The following is a 13,126-nucleotide window of genomic DNA, read 5'->3' as shown; positions in this document are numbered from 1 at the left end:
AGCTGTGCTAAATCAGACATGCCAGTTTGCCCTTCTTCGCTGTCAGAGTCACTTTCCGTGCCGTGCGGCTCCTCAGAAATAATGCCGGCTTTTGCGAAAGCTTGAACAACAGAGCCAGCAGACACGTTAGTCCAAGCATCTACAATCCATCCGCAAACGGTGGCGTAACTTGCCCGGCGCTGCCTTCCACTTATCCTGAAACTGTGGTCTCCGTCTGTCATCCATCGCTCCCACGCCGCTCGCAGCCTTACTTTGAACGGCCACTTCACACCGATGTCGAGCGGTTGAAGTTCCTTTGTCAGACCCCCGGGATAACGGCGAGCACAGCGTCCATTTGATTCACCTTTTTTTTCACATCGGCTGTGAGATGGGCACGCAGCGATGGTGATGCGTGGAAAAAACCACCTGGTCTCCTCACATAGGCTACACCTCCCTCAGCTACGCTTTCATCATCTCCTCATCCATCCAGCCTTTTCCATTTGCGTTAATATATGTCATCAGAGCGCTGTGTCTGTCTCGCTGTCAGCTCCCAGATCAGCTTCTCTGATTGGTTGATGCGGCGCGTCCAGCAGCAAAACTTCTATTTTTCCATCTCGAGCAGCAGCAGCGCGTTGGCAGATGCTTAAACGCTCCTGCTGCTCAAAACGCGCTGCAGGACCTTTTGCTGCACCTATACGCGCGTCAACCATTGACTTTGCATGTAAACTCGCTGCTTCTGCTGCACCTGCTGGGTCCGGTTCACACCGATGTCGAGCGGTTGAACAGCGAGCACAGCGTTAATTTGTTTCCCCATGTTTTTGACATCAGCTGTGAGATGGGCACGCATGGAGTTACATATTAACAGCGATGGTGATGAGTGGGAAAAAAAACACCTGGTCTCCTTACATTCAGCCACTCTTTCATCATCTCCTCAATGAAGTGGTCTCAAAAGTCGCAGTTACAACAAACATAGGGCGCACCGCACCATAGGGCGCACTGCACATTTTGAGGGGGAAAAAAGACGTTTAAGTGCGCCTTATAGTCGTGAAAATACGGTATGTCGCACCAGAGCAAAAGTCTCATGGCCATCCAAACTAGGAAAAAAAGTGCGACTTATAGTCCGAAAAATGCAGCTGGGTTACTGACTGTAGCATTTCAATTAGTTTGGGACCAGGAATATGTTTGGTGGGATCCAATATTTTAAATAGTGCAACAAAAATATTCATATTTGATACCATTGGTTTGCATTTTTGACCAACCTTTTGCTGACATGTGAGGAGATTTTCCCCGTTAGTTTGAGGGGAAAATCGGAAAAAACAAATAACACTTCTGCTTTTATCAAGACGAGGCATCTGTCGTCAGTTTGAATTGTTTTTACTAAAAACACAGCAAACATTGCTGTTTAACTAGCAGCTAACTGATTAATGGTTCCCAGGCTGATCGTCTCTGATTAATATCCTAAATTGTGTCTTGTTGCCACATTAAACATGCGGCGATTGAGAATATTTGTGTGATGCACACAAGGATTTGCTGAAGAAAGTACCCTCGGGGTGAGGGAAGAATCTCATGTTATGAACAATGACAAAGATGGGCGTTTTAAAGGATTTAATTCTGTCAAATATAAAAACATGTTTTGTTGCCTGGAACACATATGCTTGTTTTATTCTACAACATGATAATCTAAACACAGGGATGACCTGTGAGGAACAGATGAACCTCTGTCCTGCACAAATCAGCGGTAAAGCTGTAAAAACCAAGGATTTGTAATGTCAAAACAGGGACTATATAAGGGAAAAGCCTAATCAAATAGATGCTGTGTGGAAAAAAAAAAAAAGTACAGTCTGCTTTCAGTTTTAATGTCTGCATCATATTAAAGCTTTCAGAGCACTTCAGCTATAAAATGAGCTCTCAGCAGGCTTTTCTGCACAGTTGCACTCACACTGCCCTTACATATTTAACCTTTAATGTCTTGCTGGTTTCTTGAAGGGGGGGATGGGGATTTAGAAATAACACTCGTCACTTAAAACATGCCTAAGTGCCTGATTCATTCAATTGCTTTCTGCCTTGTTCATTAGGGGACAGGAAGGGATTCTTTTAGGGACTTTTTTTTTTACATGGGTTTATTGTTTTGTTTGCAGTCTTTACAAAAAAAGGCATTAATGGAAATAGAAAATATCAATGTATTTATCTATTCTAATGGATTCTGTTTAGTATTGTTGACTCTTATCAGAGAAGACCGTCCTAATAGATGTATGGAAACGTTCATTGGAAATTTAATAAATTAGAAGTAGAGTCTGTCATAAGTGGGGAAAAAAGGGTTGTTTTTTTTGAACAGGTGGCAATGAAGTATTTTGATTGTCCTGGTTCCAAATTCCAACTCATTTCAGGTTATTTTTATCTCCCAACTTATTATTAATTTTAATTTTTTTGCAGTCTAACTCTTATTTTCTATTATTACTAGGGATGCACGATATTGGGATTTTGGCCGATATCCGATATGCAGATATTTTAAAACTCATGTAGCCGATAACCGATATCAATACCGATGTTAAAGCTGGACAAAAATAAGTAGTCATTGAAAATAGCAGTTTTGTTATCTATTTCTGACAAATTTAAAAACGCGGTATCGATCTATTTTACTTTCAAAATCTGGTGAAATTTCATCGTTCTGTTACAAACTCTCGTGATATTTTGCAAATTCTTGTGAGATTTTGTTAGTAAAATAGATCGATACCGCGTCAATATATCAACATATAAAAATATGGCAACATTTCGTGAATTTTCGGGGGATTTCGTAGCATAACGATGACATATAGCAATATTTCATTAGTAAAAGAGATTGATATGGTGTTTTTAAATGGAAATATATCAGCATATGAAGATATTGTGATATTTTAATGCATCAATAATTTTTCCCTCGTCTTTAGAAGTTTTTAAGTCTGCAAAAAATAAGTTTTTGAGGAAGAAGAAGAAGTAGTATTTTTTTTTTTAGACTTTAGAAACTCAGAAGCTGATCAAATATCGGGTTAAATATCGGTGGGGTGGCCGATGTCCGATATTCAGTTTTAAGGCAGATACCGATAGGGGGCCGATTATATCGTGCATCCCTAATTATTACAGTTTTGTAAAATTTGCTTAACAGATTCCTTCATTTTTTTGTTACGCTATAGGTATACAGAAAAATCAAAAATCAAAATCAAAGATAAAAAGATTAAACAAAAGAAGGGGTTTCAAACTAATTAAATTCAGATTCTTTAGTTTCAGTTTTATTTGCCTTGGAACTAATTATTGCCCAACCTTTAGAATGAAAGAAGCTCTTAAACATAACCTGTTTGACAATCAGAAGTAGGTTAAGGGATCTTTAAAGATAAAAACAGGAAATGCATCAGTCTATAGAAAGTTCAGATAAAACAAATGACTCTATATGAGTCATTTGTTTTACATGGAACAGGTGAATCTTCCCCTGTTCCATGTAAAATAAATGACTCATTTGCCTGAAGATTGGCCTGTTCTACATGGAATCTTCCTAGAAATGGCCGACCTACCACAATTACTCTAAAAGTTCATTAATGACTCATTCAGGAGGGCACAAAAAAAAGAAAAGCATCTTAAATGATGAAACAAAAGTAGAACATTTTTTATAAGGTGTTGCTTTTGCAACATCTGGTTTAAAACTAAGATATTTGAGAGATTTTTTATTTATTCCTTTTTGTGTCTTAATGTCCTGTCAGGCATAGTATAGCAGATGGTTGGCTAAGGGTGCGAGGGCAGTTTTACCCTACAAAAGATAGTACCTTAAATGCATATTTCACATTATCCCAAAATATAAGTAAAGCCACAAATAACTAAAAACCATTTTTAGCATTAACACAAAATCAGAACAAGAGTCTAATCTCTCAGACGGTTCCATCTTTTAATAGCTTCACTTTATTAGATCCTTATTTTCCTAAGAAAGTGGTTTCAGCCTACAGCCATCTATATGTGCAGCCTGAAACCATTGAAGTATCTCGTAAGCTGGCGAGACGGGAAAGTTCAAACTGGTTTAAACACGCCTTTCTTTGAGTTCTCTCCACTCACACTTTGTTTTTGTTTTTAGATGCATTGTTATGTGATATGTCCTATAGCAACCACACCCTCTCAACTGAATTTTCCACTGGTGCACTTTGCTGAATGTAAAGAGTTAGAGAACAGTGAAACTGGAGGCATCTGGAGAAAGTCTGAATATTTAGTGTCAACAACTAATTACCACAGTTATTTGAAATGAGCTGTAATTATTATTTGTGGACAAACAGAAATGGACTTGCCTTATAATGCTAAGGACAGTGGGGATTGCTTTTTTCTCAAAGATAATAGAACACCATAAATAAAAGGAACCTGTTTAAATCCCTGGGTTGAGACCAAGATAAGTCCTTTTTTTCTAACCTTTAATGTGTAACTATAACCAATAAGACACATTAGACAAACAAAATTTAATCTGAGGGAAAATAAAAAAAGAAGTTCAGCTATTATGAAATATAGAGATGTTAAAAATCACTTTTACAAAATGTTTGCAAAGTTAGAGCTTTAGTCTCAATGAGTTAAAGTTAAACGTCATTAAAATTATTATTTGCTCATCAAATGCGTCTACAGATGTGCTGGAAAGTTGACATACCCTCTGCTTAAAGAAAAGGATGAAATCTCCCAATAACTCAAATAACGCAAAACTAAAAAACTAATAATAATAATAAAAATACAAAATGATCAGTTTTTATAATAGATTTTTGTTTAAACATTAATAAAACAAACCATCCCTGAGAAAATGAAAGTACAGTGAAATAACATCCCTGATAACAGGCGGAAAGTCTGACTGAACTTTTCCTGAATATTACAGAAAAATACGTGATTTCAGTGATTATTGCCTCAGTGTTGCTCAAGAGTCAACAGTTCAGGAGCTTTTAATATATCCATATGTTCGAATGCCTCTGCAATTTGAAGATTCCATTTCAATAAATTGCGATGATATGGCAAATGCAATTAATTTCACAGCCCTAGAAGGTGATTCTTTCTCTGCAACAATGATAAAGTGACTGAACACTAGCGAGAGCAGCGGATATTTTTAATAAACTGGTAATTTGGCTACTGGGCCAACTTAAAAAAGAAAGAAAAAAAAAAGCTACTTCCAATGTATCGGGTAATTCTCTCGTATCCAAGGTTTCGTTAAAATTTGCACTCATCAAAAAATTTTAATTTTTTAGATATACAAGTCCTTCAAAAGGGAAAAAAGAAAGACTAATTTTAAGGCCGCATAACGAGGAGTCTTGGAATCAGACCAGACCTCGGCGCCGCGCTATGACGTAATCGTCCTTCGAATCTGGCCTTCTAAGGACGCATCCCAGGTTTTCGAGCACATGTCTGTGCCTATTGGCCAACGCTCTGAACAATGAGCGCAACTGACTGTGACGTAGGAAGTGCGACAGAAAGCAAACAGCCTGTCGGTAAAACGGCAAATACGTCGTCCTTAAAAAATGAATGAGCGTAGAGCCTCTACCTGCTCACGTTTCAACGAAAACCCAAAGTCTAATCCTTCCAAAACAGATTCCGAAACTGATTCAAACCAGAACTGTTCAATAGTTGTTGCCATCTTCCTTGTTGTGTTTTCTCCAGCGCAGCTTTGTCGTCCCGCCCTCAAAACCCCGCCCGCTTTGCATCCAGAAATTCAAAACACATCTCTGCGTTGTGATTGGCCCGCCTGTTCTAGGGCCTGTGGCATTGATCGAGGCTAGACCACTCGCAGGCAAAAATGATTTTGGTTGCTGGCGGGTGGAGCTAGTTTACTACGCTAGTATTGGGAAGGATTTTCATAATTTTTTTTTAAAAAAGACCCACCCTCTCTACTTCCGAAAAAAAAAAGCACCTGCTTAACCCCGTCCCCGCTCCCAAGAGGAAACATCTATTAAACGCGTGTGTGGGCGTGCAAAAGTCGATTTCTCCTCGTGCACGCTCTGTTTAAAAGTTGCTTACTTTCCAAGAGAGATTTGTCTTTTTTTCACTATTTCAGACTCAACGCCGGTCAGTGAAAATGGAGACGAGCACGTAGGGCGGCCTTAAAGTAAACAGATCACCAGAATGATTGACAGTTAGGAGGACCTCTTATTTTGATGATCCACCTGGAAAAAGAACATCCTCCACTATACCTTTAAAGGAAAACGCAGGGTTTGTTTTACATTAGCCCCTTGATTTTCCGTTACTCCATCATGTTCTACTCACTCATATGAGTTTAGTGTCATTTGGAGCCGTTCTGAAGATATTCCGTTAGGTTATATCCAAGTAACGTCTTCCTATGGGCAACGACTTGAAGGCACAAACTAAACTGTTCATAATTTATTCTTTATGGTACGCCAGCATTCAGGACATGGAGGCCAATCACTGTCCCCCAGACATCCGCCGTTATGTGTTTTAGATTTATATCTTTTAAAAACAAAGTGGTGCGTGTATGACGTCCAGAGATGGCAAAATACTCACTTTCCGTACTTGAGTAAAAGTACAGATACTTGTGTTAAAAAATACTCTGGTAAAAGTGGAAGTACTGATTAAACTTCTTTACTCAAGTAAAAGTAACAAAGTACAGGCTTGTAAATTTACTTAAAGTATAAAAGTAAAAGTAGAAACCACTTTTTTCATGCCGTTGCCTACATTTTAAATGGATGTCTGCCAATAGGACTAGATCTCCGTTGTGTTCATTTTCAATCATCTCGTCGTCCATGCTACTATGCTAACGCCACCGCCACCAAGCTGCAATGATTTGCCGCCAATGAATACCGCAGAATCTGTCGATTCTTCTTGTAGTGGTGCGTCAAATGCAACGTAGATTCCCATCCAATTAGATTGAATTTGGTATTGATGACGTGAAAAATAATAACGGTAACTCCATTGAAATGATTCAAAACTAAAGTAACGAGCCAATTTTTTAAAATGTAAGGAGAAGAAAGTACAGATATTTGTGTAAAAATGTAAGGAGTAGAAGTAAAAAGTCGCCATAAAAATAAGTAGTAAAGTAAAGTAAAAATATCAGAAAAATCTACTTGAGTACAGTAACGAAATATTTGTACTTCGTTACTTCCCATCTCTGATGACGTCATCCGCGTGCGCCGGCTACCATTCATTCATCCTATCCGCTGAACTGCTGCTAGTTTTCCTCACATGCCTGGAAGATGTCTAGTGCTGCTACCACAGATGATCTCGCTCTCCAAATGAACGATTCAGATCAGCTAGAATGAATAGAAGGGTAGAGCGTAGCCGCCTGTGGCTCGGGCTGCCTATCACAACTCCAGTCCGGCGAGTGGATGATGTCATACACGCGCCGCTTTTTTTAAAAGACATAAATATAAAACATGTCCGAGGTGTGTGTGTATATATATATATATATATATATATATATGTACTCATAACTGATAAACTAGTTCATTTTGTGTTTCCACTTTCTGAAGACATTTAGTGTGTTTGTTGTTGTTAAAGATTATTGTTTTCCAAGCGTGTTTCAGAGCTTGAATTTCATTACTCTTTAAGTCAAGGTCACCTTCCAGAATCTCACTGTAATCTTGGAATTAATCCAGATTAATCTCGGCCTATAATATGTCATGAAGAACTGTTTATAGTCTGTATCCTGGAGCCAGTCGGTCTAAGCTCTACTTCTCCATTTTCCATCAGTCACTCAGGCAGACAAACTTTGGGGCAACAGTTTAGAACAGTTTAGAAAGTCTCTTGTGATGTGAGGATCCTGAGGTTTTTAAAAATGTATCATATAAAACTCTAACTCTAGAAATGAAATGGACTAAATAAATCCCACAGAAGCTACATTTTCAAAAATCTATTTTTGCCGTTCTCACAAAGGGTTTTTACTGCAGGTGTCAAACTCTTATCCTGCAGCTTTTACGTACATTTCTTCTTCAACAAACCTGAATAAAGCAATCTGGTGTTTACTAGGAGTGCATACCTAGGAAGCCAATTAAGTCATTCGATTCAGGTGTGTTTGATCAGGGCGACAGCTAAGAGTTGCAGGACACCTTGAAAGATCTACGGGAAAGAATTTGCTACCTTCATAAATTGATGTTGCCTTACCATTTAATGAGGAATTAAGTGGCACAATCTTTGTCCAATAAGTGACTGAAACAATAGTGATCTCTGTCAGTGTTTATCTTTGCTAAAAATGAATACAACCTTAAAAAAAATTCTGGTTTAACTGTTTTTCTGAGTAATGCATTGATTTAATTATCAGTCCTTATTTCCTGTGCTTAACTCTGCAACAGCACTACCTTCATTTAACCCCTAAAGCTCCAGTTAATCTCCCAGATCTGCATCTTAACGAGGCCCCCCTTTGCAGTCAGGTGATCTAATTAAGGAGATGGGATTGGGACCCCTACCTATAAATAATTGCACACAAGTTCTGTTCACTAGCAGTCTGTTCTGAACCAGAGAGACTGTTTATGAGAAAATGCCTCGACTGAATCAGCTTTCAGAAGAAGTTAGGAGAAGGATCGTAGATAGGGATGCAGGATATTGGGATTTTGGCCGATATCCGATATGCCGATATTTTAAAACTCATGTAGCCGATAACCGATATCGATACCGATATTAAAGCTGGACAAAAATAAGTAGTCATTGAAAATAGCAGTTTTGTTATCCATTTCTGACACTTTGAAAAATAATATACTCAAATATATTTTCATATGCTGATATCAAATTGATTTTTAAAAACGCGGTATCGATCTATTTTACTTTCAAAATCTCGTGAAATTTCATCGTTCTGTTACAAACTCTCGTGATATTTTGCAAATTCTTCTGAGATTTTGTTAGTAAAATAAATCGATACCGCGTCAATATATCAACATATAAAAATATGGCAACATTTGGTGAATTTTCGGGGGATTTCGTAGCATAACGATGACATATAGCAATATTTCATTAGTAAAAGAGATTGATATGGTGTTTTTAAATGGCAATATATCAGCATATGAAGATATTGGGATATTTTAATGTATCAATATTTTTTCCCTCGTCTTTAGAAGTTTTTAAGTCTGTAAAAAAGAAGTTTTTGAGGAAGAAGTAGTATTTTTTTTTTTTAGACTTTAGAAACTCAGAAGCTGATCAAATATCGGGTTAAATATCGGTGGGGTGGCCGATGTCCGATATTCAGTTTTAAGGCCGATACCGATAGGGGGCCGATTATATCCTGCATCCCTAAATCGTAGACCTGCACAATGTGGGCGAAGGCTACAAGAGAATTTCTAAAGAGCTGGGTGTTCATCTGTCCACAATCAGAAAAACAATCTACAAATGGAAGAAGTTGGGGACAGTCGCCACTCTCCCCAGGAGTGGCCGACCCCCAAAGAGCAAAGCAACGGGACAGTGTGCAGTCCCAGAGAAGGTGGAAGAAAAAAGATTTGATTGGACACAATAACTGCATGTGTATGTCGACTGCATAAACATGATAAAACATTTTTTTTTTATAGTTTTATTCTATTTGAAATTAGAATTTGCTGTATTTATTGCTAGAAAACAAACAAAGGGGAAATGATTTAATGATGTGGTGACGCAGAAGAAATCTAAGAGGCAGAGAAGTTTTTTTTTTAACATATTGAAAAAGGAGGGAACGTTTCCCCAGTTTTATAACATGATGACGTTGTTTTTACTGCCTGCTTTGCAAAATTCATATGGAAATTAAAGCCCGAACCTGCAGCTAACAACAAACTGTGTCTCTGCAGCGAGGAAGCGGCATCTGCACAGAGGACGCCGATGGAGCAAAAGCAAGAGGAGAGACTTCTAGAGATTTTGCCAAGGTTGGATTGTGTTAAAAAAATATCAAAACAAAATGTAAACACTTCTAAAGAGAGATGTTTAACGGTTTTTGTATTTATTTTTGACTTCATAGCTGTACGAACTGGATGATGATCCCCATCGAAAGGATTTTCTCGATGAACTCTTCGTCTTCATGCAGAAACGAGGTCATCTTCTAGTTTTCTCCATTTTGTTACACATTTGATTCCCAAGCAGTTTAACTGTATTAATTGATGATTTTTTTTTTCTTTTAAGTCTATTTCAAACTATTTGGATGCTTTTATTCATTGTTTTGCCATAGTAATGAAATACTGATTAGCACTTCCTCACATGACTACTATAAACCTCAGTGTTTAATCTGGACTTAAATTCAATTCAGTTTATTTCTATAGCTCCAATTCACATCATGCCATCTCAGATCACTTTCCAGTTCACCAGATCATCCAGTCAAATTGATTCAAAGTTTTCTATCTAAGGAAAACCAGTTGATTTCATCGACTCATTGACTCTTCAGCAATCCCTCACACTAAGCATGCTTGTAGCGACAGTGGGGAGGAAAAACTCCCTTTGAACGGGAAGAAACCTCCAGCAGAACCAGGCTCAGTGTGAGCGGCCATCTGCTGAGGCCCACTGGGGTTCAAGGAGACAGAAGCAGACATAGAAAAAGAAGCATAGATACAAAAGGCAACTGTCAACCAGCTCCACAGGCGGCCCCGTCCAGGAAACACACAGCCAGGCAGACGAGCTCACAGAGTTAGTCACAGTCAGAGAAACAGGACTACACTGAAAAACAGGCCGATCTCCAGCATCTAGAAACAAAGGTGTTGATGGCAGCAGCACAGCTGATATTTCTCTCCAGGATGGAGTCACAGCCAAACAGGAACAGACCAGATGAAGCTACTATGAGAAAAAGCAGAGAGAGCAGAAGGTTAGAGATTGAACTAACAGATTCTGCAGAGTGGGAGAATAGAGATAGAATGAAGCAGAATGATGAAAAAGGGGTCCCTATGTCCTCCAGCAGTCTAAGCCTATAGCAGCAGAACTATAGAGATAGCTCAGGATAACCTGAGCCACTCTAACTATAAGCTTTATCAAAAAGGAAAGTTTTAAGCCTAGCCTTAAAAGTAGACAGGGTGTCTGCCTCACGGACTAAAACTGGTAGTTGGTTCCACAGGAGAGGAGCCTGATAACTAAAAGATCTGCCTCCCATTCTACTTTTAGAAATTCTAGGAACCACTAGTAAACCTGCAGATTGAGAGCGAAGTGCTCTGTTAGGAACATAAGGAACAATCAGATCTCTGATATAAGATGGAGCTTGGCCATTTAAGGCTTTATATGTGAGAAGGAGGATTTTAAATTCTATTCTGGATTTAAAAGGAAGCCAATGAAGAGAAGCCAGGATAGGAGAGATATGATCTCTCTTTTTTAATTTTTTATTTATGTCATAGAGTCTATGGTTTAGACTAGGGGTAACCAATTAAAAATCAGCGGGGTCCGAATAACCAGTAAAGGTTTAATCATAATCCATTAATTTAAAGGTACACTATGCAACCGGTGTTGATTTTCCAGTGAGGCTCCCTCCAGAGGGCGAAAGTAAAAGTGCACTGTCGTAAATATGCACAGCTGTTCTCCTGGTTTCTCCGTCAAGCCAGGCGCGGTTGTTTTGAGCTTAGCAGCGAATGACTAACGCTGCGTTCACACTGGACGTAGCTGGCGCGACAGAAGCAGCGAGTTTACATGCAAAGTCAATGGCTGACGCGCGTCAAGGCGCAGCAAAAGGTCCCGCGGCGCGTTTTGTGCACCAGGCGCAGCACGTCTGAGCAGCTGAAGCAGCGCGTCGGGTGCGTTTAACGCAGGGAGAGACACAGCGCTGATGATCCCTCCTCTTAATCTGCCGGCAGAATATGCAGTTTGGATTATTTAGATGAAAAACACCTACCAGCTGCCGCGGTGAACCGCTGCTGATGAAGGGATCCATACTGTTGGCGCCCCGCTGGTATGTGGGGGTCTGAGCGGCTCCGACAGAAAAAATATTGAAGGCAGGATAATAATCTGAATGAACTGACTGCACTGATTACGTTTTCAGGTGTATTTTCTCACTTAAACACATATTAAAACTACTTTATTCCCACTGATCACAGCAAATATAGCTGCAAGGCAGAGAAAGGATAGTGAAGCTCCGCCCAACACGCCTCAGACACAGCCGGAGCAGCAAAGCTGCTTCAGCCACGCGTCAGAACTAACTGGTACAAGCAGCAAAAAGTAAGCAGCAGACGCGATTTTGCTGCTTTTGCTGCGTGAACGTAGCATAACTGCACAAAGATCGCCACTGTGCTAACAACGAGCATGCTTTTAACAGGGGGCGTGTAGCAGTTCTCGCCGTAAAGCAAGACCGACTCTCGCGAGACTTCTGAGCCTGTGGGTGCGGGTCGGTGCTCCTGCAGTTGCAAGTGCGGTATTTCCCCCACAGACCACCAGGGCGGCCGAGAATACCTTTGTTCAACCTGAAATGACTCATTTAGTCATCCAAAACGTTATGGAACACATTAATTAACTGAAAAATGTTGCATAGTGTCCCTTTAAACAGAATTTAACACTGAAATAAAAAGCAGGTTTTTATGCATCCATGTTATACATTGAATAAAAAAATAAAAAAAATTTGAACATTTTCCCATTTTAAAATGTAAAGTGTTTTTTTTAAGGAGAGAGCATCAATCGTTCAGTTTGGTATATAAACAATTTCCTGATTCCCATATTTTCTCAAACACCTGAACTGATCGTTTGTTATTTTCTTTCTTTTTTCTGTCTTAATGTTGGCAGTGGGCTTTAGGCTGCCCTGCAAGGCTTTAAACCTGGGTTTAACCGGAGACTAAGCCATTCTCAAGCACATATCAAGGAGCTCATTTTAAGCCTGGATCCAGATTTATTGTTGATTCTGTTCATGGTGGAGAATCCTGCTTCACAGCAGCAGGTTGAGCCAAACATCCTCTAAATGTGCAGGGTCATCTTTGAGCACGCCATTTCACTTTTCTTTCACCAGTTCACCGCAGTTCTTCCAGCAGTCCACACTTTCTCTGCTCTCTTTTTCTCATGGTCTTCTCCTTCTTTCCCATCGCCCGGCTTGCCACAGGTTTGCCTGCTGTGTCTAAAAGTAGCAGCAGCAGCAACCCAGACTGACAGCTCATTGGATAAATTGGATCACATGTAGCCTGGTGCCGGCGCAAAGCGGCACAAGTGAAGTTAGACTCTGTCGTCGGACATTATGCGGCCATTTATAAATGTTTTAAATCAGGTTGGGTCCAGATCCAGAACCCGGTCCGCTAATCTGTGACCT

The 13,126-nt window shown here is 39.6% G+C and overlaps 1 protein-coding gene across 1 annotated transcript in view; it reads left to right on the top strand.

Moving 5' to 3' along the window:
* The window catches only part of arid3b (AT rich interactive domain 3B (BRIGHT-like)), a 41,397-nt gene that overhangs the window by 14,457 nt on the left and 13,814 nt on the right, over positions 1-13,126 (top strand). Inside the window, exons 3-4 of the mRNA XM_038273898.1 lie at positions 9,720-9,794; positions 9,887-9,959. Coding sequence (XP_038129826.1) covers positions 9,720-9,794; positions 9,887-9,959 — 148 coding nt within the window. The remainder of the gene's footprint in view (positions 1-9,719; positions 9,795-9,886; positions 9,960-13,126) is intronic.

The sequence above is a fragment of the Cyprinodon tularosa genome, unplaced genomic scaffold (assembly GCF_016077235.1).
Source record: "Cyprinodon tularosa strain WSP-4 unplaced genomic scaffold, ASM1607723v1 ctg898, whole genome shotgun sequence".
In the NCBI taxonomy this organism is placed as follows: Eukaryota; Metazoa; Chordata; class Actinopteri; order Cyprinodontiformes; family Cyprinodontidae; genus Cyprinodon; species Cyprinodon tularosa.
This window is presented reverse-complemented; position numbering and strand designations above follow the sequence as displayed.